This window comes from Tamandua tetradactyla, chromosome 7 (genome assembly GCF_023851605.1).
Source record: "Tamandua tetradactyla isolate mTamTet1 chromosome 7, mTamTet1.pri, whole genome shotgun sequence".
Lineage (NCBI taxonomy): Eukaryota > Metazoa > Chordata > Mammalia > Pilosa > Myrmecophagidae > Tamandua > Tamandua tetradactyla.
This window is the reverse complement of record NC_135333.1, coordinates 1340977-1360557: the sequence shown is the minus strand read 5'-3', so window position 1 is coordinate 1360557 and position 19581 is coordinate 1340977. Positions and strand designations below refer to the sequence as shown.

Here is a 19581-nt window from a genome sequence, read left to right as displayed (position 1 = left end):
GGGATTGAGAAAACCTTCTCGATCAAAAGGGGGAATCAAGAAATGAGACAAAAATAAAGTGTCAACAGCTGAGAGATTTCAAACAGAGTCAAGAGGTTATCCTGGAAGTTATTCTTACACATTATATAGATATCACCTTTTTAGCTAAGGTATATTGGAGAGGCTGTAGGGAAGTGCCTGAAAATGTAGAGCTGTGTACCAGTAGCCATGTTTCTTGAACTTGATTGTATAATGATAAAGCTTTCACAGTGTGACTGTGTGATTGTGAAAACCTTGTGTCTGATGCTTTCACCTATGGTATGGACAGATGAGTAAAACATATAGATTAAAAATAAACAAATACTAGGGGGAACAAATGTTAGAATAAATTTAGGAGACTGAAATGCTAGTGATCAATGAAAAGGAGTGGTAAGGGGCATAGGAAAAAATAAGGGAAACAAAGGCTAAAATATATTGGGTAGATGGAAATACTAGCAGTTGATGAGAGGGAGGTGTAAGATGTATGGTATATATGAGTTTTTTTTCTTTTTATTTCTTTTTCTGAACTGATGCAACTATCCTAAGAAATGACTATGATGATGAATATACAACTACGTGATGATATTGTGAGTTATTGATTATATACCAAGAATGGAATGATCATATGGTAAGAATGTTAGTGTCTGTATGTTATTATGTTAAAAATAAATTTTTTTTTTAAAGTGGTAAAGAAGGTTGGGGGACTCGTCACAACCTTCACATTTTGCTTGCATTTTGAGTCACTTGTGTCCTTTGAACTGCTAATAAAATTTGATATGGCCTAGGAAAAACAAAAGATGGTGGGTTCAAGAAACGCCTTTTCAGTAATTAAAAAAAAAAACTTTGAATTTTAACAGACTAAACTTACCTATTAAAAAACAGATTGGCAGAATGGATTAAGAAATATATGCTGCTTATAAGAGACTCATCTTAGACACATGGATACAAATGGATTGAAAGTAAAAGGATGGAAAAAGATGTTCCATCCAAGTTGTAACCAAAAGAAAGCAGGAGTAGATATACCAATATTGGACAAAATAGACTTTAAATGTAAAGACATCATAAGGGACAAAGAAGGACACTATATATTAATAAAAGGGACAACTCACCAAGATTTAGCAATGACAAGTGTTTATGCTCCAATCAAGGAGCTCCAGAGTACATGAGACAGACATTGGCAAAACTGAAGGGAGTGATAGATGTTTCAACAATAATAGCAGGAGACTTCAATATACCACTCTCCTCTATAAAATAGGCTAAAGATATAAATAGGCATTTCTATGAAGAGCAAATAGAGATGGCTCAAAAGCACATGAAGAGATGCTCATTTTCATTAGCTATAAGGGAAATGCATATCAAGACTACAATGAGATACCACCTCACACCTATAAGAATGGCTGCTGTTAAACAAATAGGAAACAAAAAATGTTGGTGAGGATGTGGAGAAATTGGGACACTTATCCACTACTAGTGGGATCATATAATGTTACAGCTGCTCTGGAAGACAGTTTGGCAGTTCCCGAGGAAACTTAAATCGAGTTGCCCTATGACCTGGCAATGGCACTACTCAGTATATACCCAGAATAGCTGAAAGCATTAACACAAACAGACATTTGCACACCAATGTTCATAGCAACATTATTCACAATTGCCACAAGATGGAAACAATCCAAGTGCCCCTCAACAGACGAACAGATTAACAAAATGTGGTATATACATATGATGGAGTATTATCAGCAATAAGACAGAATGACATCCTGAAGCACATGGCAAGATGAATGAGCTCTGAGGATATAATGATGAGAGAAATAAGCCAGACACAGAAGGATAGATACTGTATGACTCCACTTTTATGATCATGGTAAAGGTAAAATCAGAGGCTTATAATACAGAATATAGGGGATTTAGAGATACATTGAAGCTAGAGATAGGTGAATGGTTAGCTAATGAGGTTGAACTCAAATGTAAGGGAATAAATAGAAGTGGAAGTGGTTGACTAGTGGGTCTATAAGTAATATTACCATATTGAAGGTGAACAGGATTGAATAGACCTATTGGTCTCACTGATAAATAAGTTCTTGTATGAACTACTTCAAAGGTATGATTCTCGTGCCAAGAGTGCATGAGTTCAGGGTACAGGTATATAGCGTATAGGATATACACTATTGCATGCTACGGGATGTGTTTAACAGGAAAACATCAGTAGTACCACAGCAACACCGGGGTAAATAATGGTGGGAGGAACAAGAGTTAAGGGGAGGTTCAGATTTCCTATTACTTATGTCTTTGAATTTTAGGTCTCCTGTAGAGCACATAGAGTTGGATCATGCTTTTTTTTAAATCCATTCTGCCAATCTAAGCCTTGACTGGAGAATGTAATCCATTTACATCTAAATTCACTACTGTCAGTACAGAACTAACTTCTGCCATTTTGCTATTCAGTCTTTGTAAGCCTTAGGCCTTCTTTGTCCCTCAATAATTCCACTAAAGCCTATTTTCATATATATATATATATTTTGTATTGTGCCATAATGAGTCCCTTCTCATCTATCTGGATATATTTTTCATATATTTTCTTTGTGGTTACCATGGAGTTAAGATTTAACATCTTAAATATATAACGATCATATTTAACTTTATATCATCTTGATTTTAATAACATATATATTCACTGTACCTATACCCCTGCGCCCCACCTTTTTTTGTACTAGTTACAAGTTATATCTAAGTTGTATGCCTAAAACCATAGATTTATCATTACTTTTTACGTATGTGCATTTTAGCACCTGTAAGAAGTAAGAAGTGGAGATAAATACCAAAAAAAAAAAAAAAAATACAACTGTACCAGCATTTATCATTACCCAAATAGTTACCTTCACTGGACATCTTTATTTCTTATGCTGGTTTGAACCACTGTCTAGTGTATTTTGCTTTCAGTTTGAAGAACTTCCTTTAACATTCTTTGTAGGACAGTTCAAATGATGAAGAAAGCATCAACTTTTGTTTACCTGGGAATAGCTTAGTCTCGCCCTCATTTTTGAAAGAAACTCTCACCAGATAAAAATTCTTGTTTGGCAATAATTTTCTTTCAGCACTCTAAGTATTTCAATGCCACCATGGTTTCTAATGAGAAATAGGTCCTTACTGTAATTGGGACTCCCTTGTACATAGCACATTATTTTTTCTTGAAGCTTTCAGAACACTGTTCTTATTATTTGTATTCAACAGTTTGATCAGAATGTGGCAGGATGTATTTCTCTTCAAGTTTATCCTGTTTAGTGTTCTCTGGAGTTCTTGGATGTGCATATGCACATCTTTTGGGAAGTCTGGCAAGTTTTCTGTCATTATTTCTTTGAATATTCCTCCTGTTCCTTTCTCTTTCTCCTTCCAGGATCCTCATAATGCACTTATTGGTATGCTGGATGGTATTCCAGAGGTGTCTTCAGCTATTTTTACTTTTACTAATTCTTTTTTCTTTCTACTCCTCAGCCTGACTCTTCAAGCGTGTTGCATTTGAGTTCAATTATTCTTTCTTCTGCCAGATCCAATCTGCTCTTGAAATTATCATGGGAATTTTTTTCACTTACAATGGTCTTCAACTCCAGTAATTCTGCTTGGGTCCTTTTTAACATTTCTATTTTTGTATTGAGATTTTCATACTGTTTATTTGTTTTCCTGATATCCTTAATTCTTTCTCTATACTTTCTTTTATCTCCATGAGCATATTGACAATCATTTTAAAAGGTCTTTGTCTGGTATGTCCAGTTTGATGCTGTCTGTTGATTACATCTTTATCTTCTTTTTAATTGGATGTCCCATCATTTCCTGTTTCTTTGTCTCATTATCTTTTGCTGCAGACTATACATTTTAATATTTTAAAATGTTAACTCTGGGATTTACTCCCTGAGATGTCTGTTTCTTGAGTTCATAGACAGCTGGTAATATGAGAAATTTTCTTGAGTATCAGCCTTCCTATCAGGAAGGTCTACCCAAGGCGAATGCAAAGTCCAGGGTCTTCCCTGACTTTTCTGGCCTATTTCTTTTCCTGGGCTTGCGCTTTCTTGGCCTTAGGAGTTCCCTTGTTTACAGAGTTTGAATGCCTTTTCTATGTCCTAGGAGGCAGACCTTCTCCCTCTCTTAGATATTCCACTGCCAGACCTAACATAGGTAAGCTTTTATACCAGGCCACCTGCCTCTTACACTATCTTGTCTCAACTGCTTTTGTCTGGTGACAAATTTTCCAACGGGGCTGGCTATGCCAGCAAGGAGTTTCCCAAATCTATAAACCTTCTACACTGCCTTTGTCTAGAGCAGGCTGCTAATCCAATGTAGCTAATCAAAAGCTGTGATCAGCAATTGGCCTGTTTTCACCTCTGATGTTGGGAAAATTTATTTTTATGCAACCTTCTGGCATGAGTAAGCTATACCACAGATTGGACTCCACTGCCACGTGCTGCCAGAGTGGTAGGTAGGCAATGTGAACCACCATGCAGAGAGAGCAAATTATGGGAATCTATCAGCCTCTTCCTTACACTTCCCTAGCTGCAGTAATGTTCTACTGGACTCTGGAGTAGATTATCAATTGATTCCATGCCCCTATCCTTTAGTGTCAACACGCCTTCTCAACATGAAAAAGTCAGAATGGGTATTACCTAAAGATCTCTGTAGTTTGGGAGAGGGATCCGAGGAGAAGGCATAACAGAGAAAACAAGATTTAACAAATGAGTGTGACTGCTGAAACACTGTATTAATATTCCTTCTAGCTTCCAGGGTTTTGAAGTAGCGAAAAGGAAAAATCTGAATTGGTGGGATGGTAGTCCATGACAACCTCTGGGATCTGTTCCGTGACTATTTGTTAAAGTGTGGTTGAATATTAATGCTTTGTTTTTCTTTGCCTGGTATATATATTATATTTTACAATAAAAACATTTTTAAAAAATTTTAAACCTTAAAAAAAATTAACACAGGATAACCACTGGCATTTAAACGGTATCTTTCTTTAAGCCAGCTACAAAAATTCCTCGGGTTCTGCAAATTGTACTTCAGAAACCACTGATTCAATACAGGCAGAAAATCATTTACAAAATAAATAACCGAATTTTATTCCTGGGTTCTGTCAGCAATTTGCCTTGTGACTTAGAACTAGTTTCTTTTCATAGTAAAGATGAAAATGTTACCACAAATGCTACAAGAGCAAGCATAAAAATCACAGATATTCAAGATGTATACAGAGATACTCCATCATACTTATCTAACACCCACTTTATTAGTATGGCTTGCTTTGTGGAAAGGCATCAACAGCAGTGGAACCAATTTAGCCGTAGTCAGTCTGTTGACTGCAAACCCAATGACCATTTTCCCCTTTTCCTCTGATGGCAACACCCTGATTAGGAGTCCTGTGTTGCCTTTCTCCTCAGGAATGAATCAGTGGTCTAGGAAGGGGATCTCATTCTGCTTTCTAGTGACTGGTTTAGAGGGATGGGAATGTTACCCAGTTTAGGCCAATGAGATAGGAAGAGAGGTATTCTCTGGGAGCTCACAGAAAAGGTTTCTTTACTCTTAAAGAAGCACAAGGAACAGTCTACCCTTCCGCTAAGTCTTCATGATGCCTGGAACTGCAGGGACTTCCTACATTACCAAGGGGAGTTAGTTTGAGGAGAATGTGATGAAGATAGAGAGTAGAAAAGAAGTGAAGATTCTCAGTCCTTTATAACACGATTGAGTTGCTGATTAACCAAACCTGAAACCCTCCCTACCTCTGGACTTGTTTTAATCAGTAATAAATCTCCATACTGAGTTTATACTAGGTTTCCTGTTTCATCCTCAAATTCTAAAACATTTTTATTAAGTACTTAATATGATAAAAAATAAGCTTAAGTTCTACATTACTTTATTCAAAAGACTTCAGTTTAAAACATCTGTCAAATATTCATCAATCCAATATTACTTTACTTTTAACATTTATAAATTTAACTTCAAGTGGTAGAAGATACAAAAAAAACATAATGGGATTGTAAAGAGACCAAAAAAATAAAATAAAATAAAATAAAAAAATCCCACCCCTACCAAAACAAAAGCTAAAATAACAACATTAAGCTAATTAATGAGATATTTCTACATTTTATTTTCTCTTTAGGTCATTTTATTTTTGGATAATTACATTTTCAAAGAATCAGCCCTTGCAAACAGTGAATCTTTCAAAAAATAAAATCCAGTATCTAGATTCTCAAAACCCCACAAAACCACATGGGCTTAAACATCTGCTGTCATCCAAAAGTACCACGTTCAAGTCAGTTTCACACCACAGGGAATAATTTATAACTAATTTTAGTAGGCAAATTCCAATTCTAAATATTACTAAAGACCACTACTGTTATTCTCAACTGTGTTTGACTATTGTCTTATTGCTGATTGTACATGATAAATTTTCTTTGGTAACTTTTTATACTATCAATTAACACAACTGGACAGCTCTAAAGGTTTAGATTAACTTGGTATTTCAAATTTTCCAAAATTTCATTATAATTATTTAAATGTAATTTCTAAGAGATACTAGGAGAGCCTCCAAACATGCCTAATGTAATATAATGACAAGAAAAACCTTGCTAAATACTCACTACTAAAAGTGATTAGAACTTTCAGTTCTGTGTTCAAATATATAATTTAACTCAAACACCAGTGAACATATTACAATATTAGCTCCAATTCCCTATCAGATCTTCTGTGATAAAGGACAAAAAAATAAATGGAAGAACTAACATCTAGGTACCTGTCAATTCTTCTGGAAGGCTGCTTCTTATGAGTTCAAAGTGACCTCAAATTAACCAGAATATAATGTGAATTCTTACTACAATACCTCATAAACTGTACTTAAATCAAAGTATACTGATTATTAATTTATAAGTTTTGTTTCATGAAATACGCCTATTTTGGAGACTTGGTGCAATATTACCAAGACATTTAAACAGGAAGCTTAAGTCAAGATTATATCTAAGAAATCTTTTCTGTATATAACAAAATCACCAATTTAAATTATAAATGGCTTCCACTAAATATGAGCACTCTAAAATTCACACAAAGGAAATTAAAATAGGTATGGCAGTAAGTGCACTCTGAAGCATGTCCACAATACAAATGAAGGCTAATCGGCAAAATATGAAATAGGAACATATGCATTTTTATGCAAGCTTTTATGAATAAGATATAAGAAACGATTCAATCAGATAATTTTATGTACAGCTTGTATACAATTTAAAATAAGTACAACTGAAAACAATTCTATGTAAAAGCCACAATAAAATAAAATCAAATACTAAATAACAGTCTTACAAACTGGTCTCTCTTAAGAGTTCTTAAGAGAATTATTCTAAGAAATGCCCTCTTCTTGATCAATTATTTCTGTTTTGACCGAAAACACATCTGCCAACATATGCTTTGGAATTTCTGAACCTCTGACTTTCAAAGCATAACAAGCATTCTCCACTTTGGCAAGACTTTGTTTCAAGGTATACAGCTTCTTAGAAACCTCATAAGGTCCAGTGTTGCCAATGAATGAAAACCCATCGTAAACCTGACGTAAAAACTGGCTCACTTCAAAGGGAGTATCAATGTCCCCATTCCCCACACTGTTAATACACATCCGCATCAATTCTCCAGTTAAGTCAGCCACTCCCAGAAGGTAATCAACAGGTGTGACTTTCAGGCTCCACGTATCAAACTGCTTATCCTGTGCATCAGAGGAAGGCTGGTAAAAAACACACACAAAGAAAATACACTGTGAAAAAGAGTGAATACAGCATGTGTCACATTTATTATAAGGTGAAAAATCCATAGCAGATCAGACATACTAATCTTCTCTAAATAAAACAATCTATTTTGCTTAATGACTATTTAGGATATAACAAGAGAAATTCATACCCTGAATAGAAAGTTGAACCATATGACTTCAAGATGATCTTTAAGTCTCACATTGTATCATTATAAAGTCAACTACATTTCCAATTTCATTTGCCACACAATATAAAATTAAAACATTTAAAAATAGGGTCTAATAATTGTGTAACTTCACTGCACAACAATCAAGTATTTAAATGACAAACCATAAAGTCCTCTATGTTTTTGGTCCATTCATGTTTTCCTAAGTCAATGGGTTCTTTTCTGGCCTCTCATCTTTCCCTACACAGCACTGACAGCCATGGTTTCTTATTTTCTCAGTGCATCCCCCTTAATTTCCTCAGCCTTCTTATTTTTCTACTGCACCTGCCCAACAAAACACAACCCTTGAATCATTACTAAAATTGACACTTGCTAGTCTTTTATTCAGATGGCTGTATACACTGAGTTAAAAACAAAACAAAAACACCCATAACTATGTAAAGTGTGTACCACTACAAATTACCCACCAATCATTTTATTCTTAGATGATCTTCTCTTCAGTCCTTTCAAACACTAATCCAAACCTTCACTACTTTCCTCATAGCTTTTAATCTCAAACCTCTTTACTCAGAAGATAATCTTGCCTAATTTCAAGGTCATTTGCCACAATCTCTCTCAATTATCTTTATCCCTATGAAAAAACTTACTTATATCCACATCCATCTTTACCTTCTATCCTCCAGTCTCAGATGATGAGTTGTCCCTCCTCTTGTTTGAGGTTAACTCTTCCAAATGACCTTGACCCATCTCCTCCCACCTCTTCCAGGACCTTGCTTCATAAGGTGTGTGCCCTTGGGCAAGTTATTTCATCTCTCTAAACCTCAGTTTCCTCATCTGTAAAATGGGATAACAGTACCTACCTCAGAGGTTTATTTTAAGGATTAAATGAGATAACATTTACCAAGTTCTTGGCATACTGCCCAATACAAAGTAACTACTCAATAAATGTTAGCTATTATCACCATTACTGTCATCATATCAATCTCTTCTCTCCTTGTCAAGTTCTCCCCCCAAATTATGTTCTTTCTGGAAAAGGTGGTACCTAAGTTGATTACTTAAAAAGCTGTATGGGACTTAGCCAGGTGAAATTAAAATTACATCAGAGGAAATTTTAGGCAGAGGGAACTACAAAAGTGTGAAGGTGAGAATTCTGCTGTGTATTTGAGAAACTAGTTAGGTAAATCTTTTGGATAAAATTTAAAGTAAGGAGTTGTGCAAGATGAGACTAGAAAGACAGACAGATGTAAATACCAATTAAGGAATTTGTATTTTACCTGTGGGTGATGAAGATTCATGAGACGTAAGCAAGGAAATGGCAGAGTCAAATTTAAGCTTTACTAAGATCACTCTTTTGCTCTGTATCTAATATATAAATCCTAATATTGTTGGGGCTCTTTGGAGACCAACTGATCTAATCCTTTCACTGTAGAGAATAAATAATGAGATCCAAGAAACATATAACTAACTAATGGCAGAATTGGGTAAGTTCCCAAAGTCTGCTTCCTAATTATATTGATACCTTTTAAACTTCATCACGACACAAAAGTACCTGCTATGCTTTGTTTCTATCTGTTTCCACTAATTGTTAGAGAACTGGCATCTTTTTAGAAAGGACAGATGGTGATGGAGGGATGCACTTCACGGGCATTTATAAAAATATCCTTTTCTTAGGAAAATATTTATGTTCTTTGCTTTCTACCATTAGAAGAAAATCTGTGATTATAATTAAGAAGTTGATTTTGGGGGAAGAAGCATGTTAAAATTAAATTTCAACAAATTTCATCAAGAGTACATTCTGTTTTGGTAATATTTTATAGACTAAGGAAAAGAGAAATATTAAAAATGCAGTTTTTCAAGATGGCATGCTGAAGTACTTAGGGATTAAATATGATATCTATAATTTACTTCAAAATGGTCTAGCATGAGGCATACAACTAAGTGAATGGACCTTGAGGATAGTATGTTGAGTGAAATAAACCAGAAATGAAAAAACAAATGTTATTACGCCTCACTAACATGGACTAATTATAATGTGCAAACTCTGGAACTGAATTTGAGAGCATAAGTAGGGAAGGCCTACTGTAAGAGTTTCTAGATCGTAAGCTCTTAGAGTAGTCATATCTATTCCTGAATTATAACGGCTATTTCTAAATTCTGAGAGGCTGAGCTCTTTGTGTATAACTTGGTTGTTGCCTGGAACTTCGGGGATCTGTGTGTCACCTGAGACTCAGAGTCAAAGTTCTGCAGTTATTAAAGTCAGCATTACCCCATACAGCAACTGTTAAAGAAGCTGAAAGAGATTAGACTTCAATTAGATATATGAATGAGGCAGATCTGGTTAGGACTAAGATAAATCAGACTGAAAGGTAAAGGATGATATTGACTGCTTAAAACTTCAACTCCTGTGTGAGACCAAAGGAAGAGATGTTTATTTGGTGCAAAATTTTTATTTTCTATAGCATACTATCTAATTTAACTTGTATGGTCAGTTTATTTGAACACCATAATATCATGGAACCTTTTATAGGGAGTGAGATCCTGTGGGCTTGTACAGGTTAGTGTGAAGCCCTGATACATTCAAGAGTAATCTGGGCAGAGAACAACAAGTATTTGCAGAGCCCCCTTGAGGGACTGAGGGAAAAGGTGGAAATAGTATTCCAGACATTCTTGTAAGCACTGGGGACTACCAATTTAACAGGCTGAGCCCTTGATCTTGGGGTTTGCCCTTATGAAATTTATTCCTGCAAAGGAAAAGCTAAATCTACTTATAAATATACCTAAGTGTCACCCCCAGAGAACCTCTTTGTTACTAAGATGTAGCCTCTCTAAGCCAGCTCAGCACATACTCACAGCCCTCCCCCCTATGTGGGGCACGACTCCCAGGGATGTAAATCTCCCTGGCAATGTGGGACATGACTCTGGAGATGAGCCTGTCCCAGCACTGTGGGATTGAAAAAGTCTTGTTGACCAAAAGAGGGAAAAGAAATGAAACAAAATAAAGTTTCAGTGGCTGAGAGATTTCAAATAGAGTCATGAGGTTAAACATGAAACTGTTTAACTGTAATCTAGTAACCTTGGTGCTTAAAGATGACAGTATAACTTTATAGCTTTTATAGTATGGTCATGCAATTACAAAAACCCTGTGGCTGACACTCCCTTTATCCAGTGTATGGGCAGATGAGTAAAAATAAGGACAAAAATAATAGAAAAATTGAGGGGATTACAGGTATGGGATGTTCTGGGTGTTTTTTTACTTTTATTTTTTATTCTATTTTAAATTTTTTTGGAGTAATAAAAATATTCAGAAATTAACTGTGATGACAAATGCACAACTCTATGATGATACTTTGAACCACTGATTATACACTTCGGATGATTATAGGGTATGTGACTATATCACAATAAAATTGCATTAAAAATATATTAAAAATCCTAGAATGAGCTAAGACTCAGCATCAAGGGATTGAGAAAAGCTTCTCGACCAAAAGGGGGAAGAGTGAAATGAGACAAAGTGTCAATGGCTGAGAGATTCCAAACAGAGTCGAGAGGTTATCCTGGAGGTTATTCTTACGCATTAAGTAGATATCACCTTGTTGTTCAAGATGTAGTGGAGAGGCTGGAGGGAACTGCCTGAAAATGTAGAGCTGTGTTCCAGTAGCCATGTTTCCTGATGATGACTGAACAATGATATAGCTTTCACAATGAGACTCTGTGAGTGTGAGGACCTTGTGTCTGATGCTCCTTTTATCTACCTCGTCAACAGACGAGTAGAACATATGGAATAAAAATAAATAATAGGGGGAACAAATGTTAAAATAAATTCAGTTTGAAATGCTAGTGATCAATGAAAGGAAGGGGTAAGGGGTATGGTATGTATAATTTTTTTTTTCTCTTTTCATTTTATTTTTTTTTCTGAATAAGATGCAAATGTTCCAAGAAATGATCATAATGATGAAGATGCAACTATGTGATGATACTGTGAATTACTGATTATATATAGAGAACGGAATGATCAAAAGAGGAATGTTTACATTTGTTACATGTTTTTTGGTATTTTAAAAAAATGTATTATATATAACACAAAATGAATTTTTAGCTAACTGTGGTAAGTTTTTTGTTACAAATTACCCACGGCTTACAAACAAATCTCTCCTAACTTGCATTTTAATTTAAATTTGTACCATACAAAGTATGATACAAATAAATTTCAAGTATAAAAAGTGAATAAAAAATGGTCTAGCAAAAAATATTGAGACAAAGCAAATATGGCAAAATGTTAAAAACTGTTGAATACAGGATGTAGATTTATGGGCATTCACAGTGTTACTATTTTCTCTATTTTTCTGTGTGTGAGATTTTGCATAAGTTTTTAAAAATATTTTTATTATAAACAACAAACATACAAACATTCTTGACATACAAACATTCATGACATGGTTAAAATCCATGGCTCACAATATCATCACATATATAGTTGTGTATGCATCACCATGATCATTTATTTGAACATTTGCATATTTAAAAAAAAATAATTAAATGGTTTGGGCAGTATTTCCAATAGGCAAATCAGAAGCAAAATACCTTTCTCTATCAAATTCCCAGAATTTTCAGCATCAAGAATTTTTAGCACTAAAAGGAAAAATTATGTATGTATGTGGCCTTAACCATTTGAAGTGTATGTGTGCGTATTATAGCACCATAATCTCAGAATTTACTACCTACATCCTGAAAAGAGAGCTTTGCTCTCAGTTTCACTCTGCTTTTTCTCCCTGATATTTTCATTTTGAACTACAGAGACCTCAAAAGGAAGGTGTGTAAGAGATACCAAAATAAGTTAACCTTCCTCATATTATTTAAGAAGGAGGGTCAAACAGGCTCACCTTACTTCTCTCCATAATTCAATCTTCACTCGATGAATAAAAATTATTAAAGGAATTTTGCTTCTTAAAATAAATTTCCTTCTTAAGAAGCTTCAAGTAATTTAAAAAATTGGGAAAATACATGGCTTCCATAAAGTTATGGCTATCATGCCAAATTAAAGAATACCATTTTGTAACATTACAATTTTATTAATAGTCAAGAAAATATTATTTTTATACCTTCTTCCATCACCTGCCTATCTACCCAAATTCCATCACCTGCCTATCTAACCAAAATCCTTGAATGGTGTTTAAAAAAACTAAAAGGAAAAAAATAAGAAAATTAAAGGAAAAAGGCTGTTTAATTTTATTTTCAAGTGTACTGGTATCTCAGGAGGTATCAAATATTCAGAAAAAGACCATTCCATTGCTAAACATTTCATCTTGAAACCCAGAAAAAAAAGAGTATTTGTTTAAAAGTTGAATTGCAAAAGTTTCTCTTTTCTCAATCCAGAAGAGCTACACGAATTTCAGATACAAGTATTATGAACTCAATACATGATTTATACCCTCTCACTTTGATAACAACTTTTATAAGTAACCATCAAGCACTCACATGTCAAGTGCTATGCACTAATTAACCTTTAAAACAATCCTTTGAGGTAGGTACCTGTTGCAGGTGATCCCCATGGCACACTCTGAAAAACACTGAGAGGGTGGATAAGAGCACAGGTTTCGATTCAAGGTATGAGTCTCATATCTTAGCTCGGCCACACTTACTATGGCTTTTGGTAAGCTACTTAAACTCTCTAACAGCCTGTTTCCTTCTCTGTAAAATAGAGGTGATAATTTTTACCTCATAAGGTTAATAAAAGAATTAATGAGATATTACTTATAAAAGACACATGGTACATACACAATAAAACCAAGACCTAATTTACAGCAATCACTCAATGTTTTTCTCAGTAATGTTTTAAGAAAAGAGTACTATTTCCCCCAACATTCCCACAGCTGTTCTTGTTTTATCTATTAACTAAAATATGTGATAAGACTATTTCCATAGTTGAGAATCTATAAAACCAAGTTTTAAGAAAAACATTCCCAACTCAATTGTCTTAGTTTTTATGATTATAGGAGATTTAATGACTTAAAATATTATATTACTAATTATACAATAAATGTGAAATATGATTTAAATTCTTACAGTCTTATTTTCTTTCCCATTGTCTTCTCTTGTAAATATCAATTGTTTATTAATTTCATCCATGCTAATTAATGATCGTGTTTTGATAAAGTGTTGAAAAGAGACAGCCTCCACATATTCCTGCAGTCCTGAAAAATCAACCAAGAAAATTACTAAAATCAATGATAAGAATGTCACAACAAAAAAGCTTCAAACTTAACACCTAGCCCAACAAAACTTAATGGATGCCCACTGCAATATCCACAGTATGTTAGATACTCAGAATATAAAGAATCACTTGAAGGGCAGAAGGTGGGGACTAGAAGTGAAAATAGCAAACATTTCTAGGATTGAACTTTATCACCAGCCTTACTATAATTGTGCTCATTTTCTTCTTTCTACTAATGAGTTGTCTTGAAAATCTACTCTCTTTACTACAGAGAAATGTCAAAGAATTTTAGAAAGAAATTTTAAAATAATTTAAGAATTTAAAAATCCTAGAATTTAAGAAAGGGGTGTTCCATAAATTTCGATAGGCTTTGATAAATAGGAACTATCCATCAGATTACTTTTTTACTTCATTAAGCAGCAAAACAGAACAATGATTAAACCAAATAAAATTAAGGATCATGTGGATCTTTTATTAAATTTTAACAGGTAGAAACTCTTTAAATAATGCAAACAAAGGTGCCAAAACACTGGTTATATATCCACAGTTGAATCTAAGATGAAGAATAACTGCATCTGCTTTAGCTGTTTCAGTTTTTTTTAAGCTAATACAATTTGTACCCGTGTTATGTATTGAAATGAATGAATGCCCAAGACACTGTAAATATGTCAACCACAGGAGAACATAAACAAATTGAGAAAACACATTTCTGTAACTAATGGTAACGAGACATTTCTGGGAGGACATGATACGGATTGGCTTGATACCTGACAGAGGCATACACCTTCGTTAAGAAGACTGATGACTGGACCTCTGAGGCATAAATAAAAATCCAGTGCTGAAGCCTCTTCAGTGAGTATCAGGCAGAGGAAGACTGACACCCGGTGGCTCTGACTCTGGTTTCATTGCCCATGCTTGTGCTGCAAGGCTTGCTGTCATCCTCACAGCACTACAACCAAGCACTTCCTCCCAGCAAGAGCTAAGGACTCTCAGCTGAGGCTGGATCAGACCAGCTCCCGAGTTTCCCTAGCTAAATTATCCATTTGCCTCGTGTCTACCCTTAGGCTGATGGACGTTTTAGACTCTGTATCCTTCACCTTTAAATGTGTTGTGTACCCTTGACCTGATTAATGCATACTGGATTTGTCGGCAGCTTGCAGTTAAGTAAAAATATATTGCACAGAGGATCCAAACTATAACTGTGTCAAATCTGCTTCCAATATACATCATTTCTCAGGTCATTTTATGACAATTTCATAACATGACAACTAGCTGTAAATTCTAAAAAAAATTCACACTAAATTGAAAGTATATTTTGATAAAAATTTAAATAGTACCATACTTTTACAAGTGGTTAAAATTCTATAGCCACAACTTCCAATTTTTTATTATGTCTTATAATCTATAAAGTGATATAGAAAAAAGGTATTTCTTAAAATAATTCTATCATTATTGTCAGGTTAATAAATAGTCTTCTTTTTTAAGGCTTTGATAGAAAAATAGGAAGAAGAGGAAGAATTTCTGATTATGGAAAGAAAGCTCAGAAATTAACTTAGTAGAATCATCAGTATTTAAGCTGTCCCTCTAATACTTTGTCATAAAAAATGCTACTATTTACATAATCTCCCATTGGCTCATATTAAAAATCAGGTTTGGCAGCAACCGTGCTGGGGAAGGTGACAATTATACTTTCAGCACATAAGATATCATGCAAGGACCGAGAATACAGAGGGAACTGGATGACTTGACTGTGATAGTGGTGAAAGAGGAAACTTAACTAAATGAAAATATCCTGACTCATTTTAAACAGTATCAAATGATGCTAAAGTATCGGTCAGAAAATAGGTACTTTGAGCAGACAGAAGAGGACAGTCGACAGAACAGGACAACTTATTTAATAAACCATACTATGCTGAGAAATAATATTAGCAAGATTAAATTTAACAAAATAAATAACATCTTCTACATTTATAATTAACAATATCTTTGTAAATTTTTAATTTTATAGATAGCACATTCATAAAAACTTCTAAAGGATAAAATGGTAAACAGTGAGCACTCTTCTGCTCAACCATGTGGTCCTGTCACCCAGTTCACTTTCCTAAAAACCATCTGTTTCTCATTTCCTTCCAGAGATACTTCATGCATACAAAAGCAAATGCAGAGACACCAAAGGGCATAACATAAGGATCAATAATCACATTCCTAAATATACCCTAATGTGGTTAGTCTCTTATGAAAGAGGGTAAGTGCACAAAGATTTCTGTACAAGGATATTCATCATTACAATCACCACATCAAAATATGGGGAAACTTCAAAGGCCAATAGTATTTGTGCCACCTATCAATTTATTGCTTCTCGGATCCATTATCTCAAAAAATATAGGTGGATCCTTCAAACATTTATCATTTGCCAGCTGGTGTGATATTAAGCTTTGTTAGTAGAGTGATCTGGAAGGACAGTGCAGAAGGAGCTTCTCTTCCTGGTTCTAGGATGCCCCTCTTAGCAACCTCCCGAGCATACAGCAATCAGCAGCTCAAGGTGGTCAGCAGCATATGGCAATCTCGCTGGGGGTAGCTTCCCCTTATACTCCAGAGAGCAGCTTCCCAGGGAGTCACTCCCTTGGGTGGGAAGTTCCATGGCATGGCACCTTCCCAAGTACAGCTTCCCAAAGAGGTCCATCAGCACAAAACCTCAGCAAATTTCTTTGGCACAAGTGGGCCAAGCCCACACCTTATCCAATGAGGTCTGAAACTCAAACCTGGGGTTGGAGGGGAGTGGGACTTGGTTAGGGGGGTATCATCCAGATTTGTTTCTTCCTTGGGTGTTCTGCCTCAGCTCTGGAGGCAGTATCTGCTCTTTCTGATATTCTTGTACTCACTAGAATTTCTCTTTTCCTCTTATTAAGTAATCCTTTAGATAGCTAGTAATTCTTGTATTAAACTTTTCCTGTTCAAATTACTGTGTAGTTTCTGTCTCCTGTTTGGATCTTGACTAATACAATAGGGAATTAGGAAACTAAAATAAGGTGTCATTTTTTTCCTTCACATCTAGTACCATAGGGGAGGTATTCTATCTTCTGAGGCCAGTCACTCCACCTGAGGTCCCATCCCAATGAGAAGTTTAACATCGCTTTATGGTCTCTACTGGATCCTTACTAACAATATGTAAACATGTAAACATGTTCTTTCCCATACATCGACCCGATCTTTCTCTACACTGAGCCCCATCTCTTTCTGTCCCCTTCAGAGCTAAATTTCTTGAAGTAGCTGGTTACATTTCCTCAATAACCTCATCTCACATATACTTCTCAACCTACTTCAATCTAGCTTGAACGGATCACTGATCTCTACAACAAAACAGCTCTAGGATTACCATATTTATTAAGACTAATGGGCATTGTTCAGTCTTAATTCTTACAGCATTTGGTATTCTTTCGGTCACTTCCTCCTCCTTTAAACATGTTTCCCTTAGGTCCCTTTGATAGCATCATCTCCTGGATTCCCTTCTCCCTCTCTTTGGCTCTCTCAAGCTCATCTACATTTGGTTTCAATTAACCCTGTCAACCCCTCAAATTTATATCTGACTTACAGTCACATATATCCAAATGCTTACTTGACATCCCCATCAGAAGAATCTCAAATCAACAATGAATTTATAATCTTCCCTCCAAACTTGGTGAATGACCCCACCATTCATTCACTTATCAAGTCAGAAACCTGAAAAAAACCCTTGATACTTCCCTCTCCTTTGTTTATCATATCTGACAACTAATATACCCTACCAATTTTACCTTGTAAATAGTTCTTGAATTCATCCATTCACACTTCTCCAGGTCAATTATCCCATCTTTATCTAAACCACCACTACTAAAACAGGAAAAAAATCCATCTTCATAAAGCTAAATTATATGGTAGAGATACCGTTTGCTTCTGTAACAAGGCACTACTGAATAATTAAAAAGTTAATAGTATCTAGTTGCAAAGTGTAATCTTATAAACAAGTACATATGAAATATTAAATCCCCATATGAAAATAAGATTCTGCAATTAAAAAGCTTACGTATGTATGCCTTTCCCACATTTACCTGCTTCATTAAACTCCACATAAAAATTTATTTGCCTTTTCTCACTTTTTTCCACTAAATCCCAGTTCAGTTTTCCTCCATGCTTTATTTAATCTTATTCTCTAGTCTCTCAAATATACTATATACTTCCATGGTTCCAGGCTATTCTGTGCTTTTGAAGTCTCTCTCCCACCTATTTTTTTCTACCTAAAAAAAAAAAAACTTAAATGCTTTGATATACCCTAATCAAAGCAGCACTCCTTTATTTCCACGACTTAATACCTGAACTTCAATTAAAATTTTCAGTTGGCTTTGTATTATGAACAGCTGTTTAGTCACCTATTTTGTACCCTCAAGCAAGAACCATGCCTTTACAGCTTTACTTCACCCATTCCCTAACCCCAAAGATACTAACTCATATAAACAGTACTCAAATATTTAGTCAATTGCTTCCAATAATCTCTCCCTGTTCCTCCTCATTAGTTTTATGAAACTCTAAGCACTTTGACAAAAATATTTTAAAACTGGTTTTCAGAACTATCTGATTACGCTTCGCTTATAAATACTTTGGATTTAAGTCCATTAAAATGTAGTCTTGATAAAGATAGGAAGAATTCACCCCTGCCCCAAGGAACAGGTAAAGAAGTGACAGAAAAACCACGATAGCGATTAAAGGGTACAAATGACCTGAGAGGAGCTTCTACACTACACAGAAAGTGACTGGTTGAAAATTCTGAGGAAATGAGACTAAGAGAACTGGAGACCATCCAGTTAGTATAAAGAGCCTAACCTGCCCCTTTTCAAATGGAGGCCCAGAGCCCTCAGGAAGGCACAGACAGGGAGGTGGAACTAGGAATAAGCCAAGCCTCATTCCTTGAACCTACCACACCCACATGCCCTTCCCTGCACCCCACCTACACTCCCACTCCTGCACATCCCTGCCCTACCCTACCACCCCGCCCACACTCCCACTCCTGCACATCCTTGCCCTACCCTACCATCCTCTGCATGCACACACCTGTGTCCCATCTGCCCCCACCCCCTCAACTCCTGCACCCTCAACCCCCGCCCCGCACAAGTTCGCACCCCGACCTGCACCGCAGCACATGTGCACATCCATCTCCTAGCCTGCACCTCTACCTCCATGCCCCAACCCCGCACCCTGAACACATCTCCACACCTCCACAAAGCCCCCAATCTACCTCCTACTGGGCCCTGCCTACATGTCCCCATGTTGTGCCCTGCTCCTGCACTTTGAGGCCTTCCTGAGCTGCACCCCACCATCCCATGACGCCGCCACCCCACAATCCCGCTTACTGCACCCCATGCTCCTGGGCACCAGTGTAGCAC

General features: G+C 35.8%; 1 protein-coding gene across 1 annotated transcript in view; it reads right to left on the bottom strand.

Annotated features, from left to right (window-relative positions):
• Positions 1-5921: 5921 nt before the first annotated feature.
• TSNAX (translin associated factor X) overlaps positions 5922-19581 on the bottom strand; it is a 57640-nt gene continuing 43980 nt past the window's right edge. Inside the window, exons 5-6 of the mRNA XM_077168343.1 lie at positions 14017-14144; positions 5922-7762 (exon numbers count right to left, since the gene is read on the bottom strand). Coding sequence (XP_077024458.1) covers positions 7385-7762; positions 14017-14144 — 506 coding nt within the window. The 3' untranslated portion in view covers positions 5922-7384. The remainder of the gene's footprint in view (positions 7763-14016; positions 14145-19581) is intronic.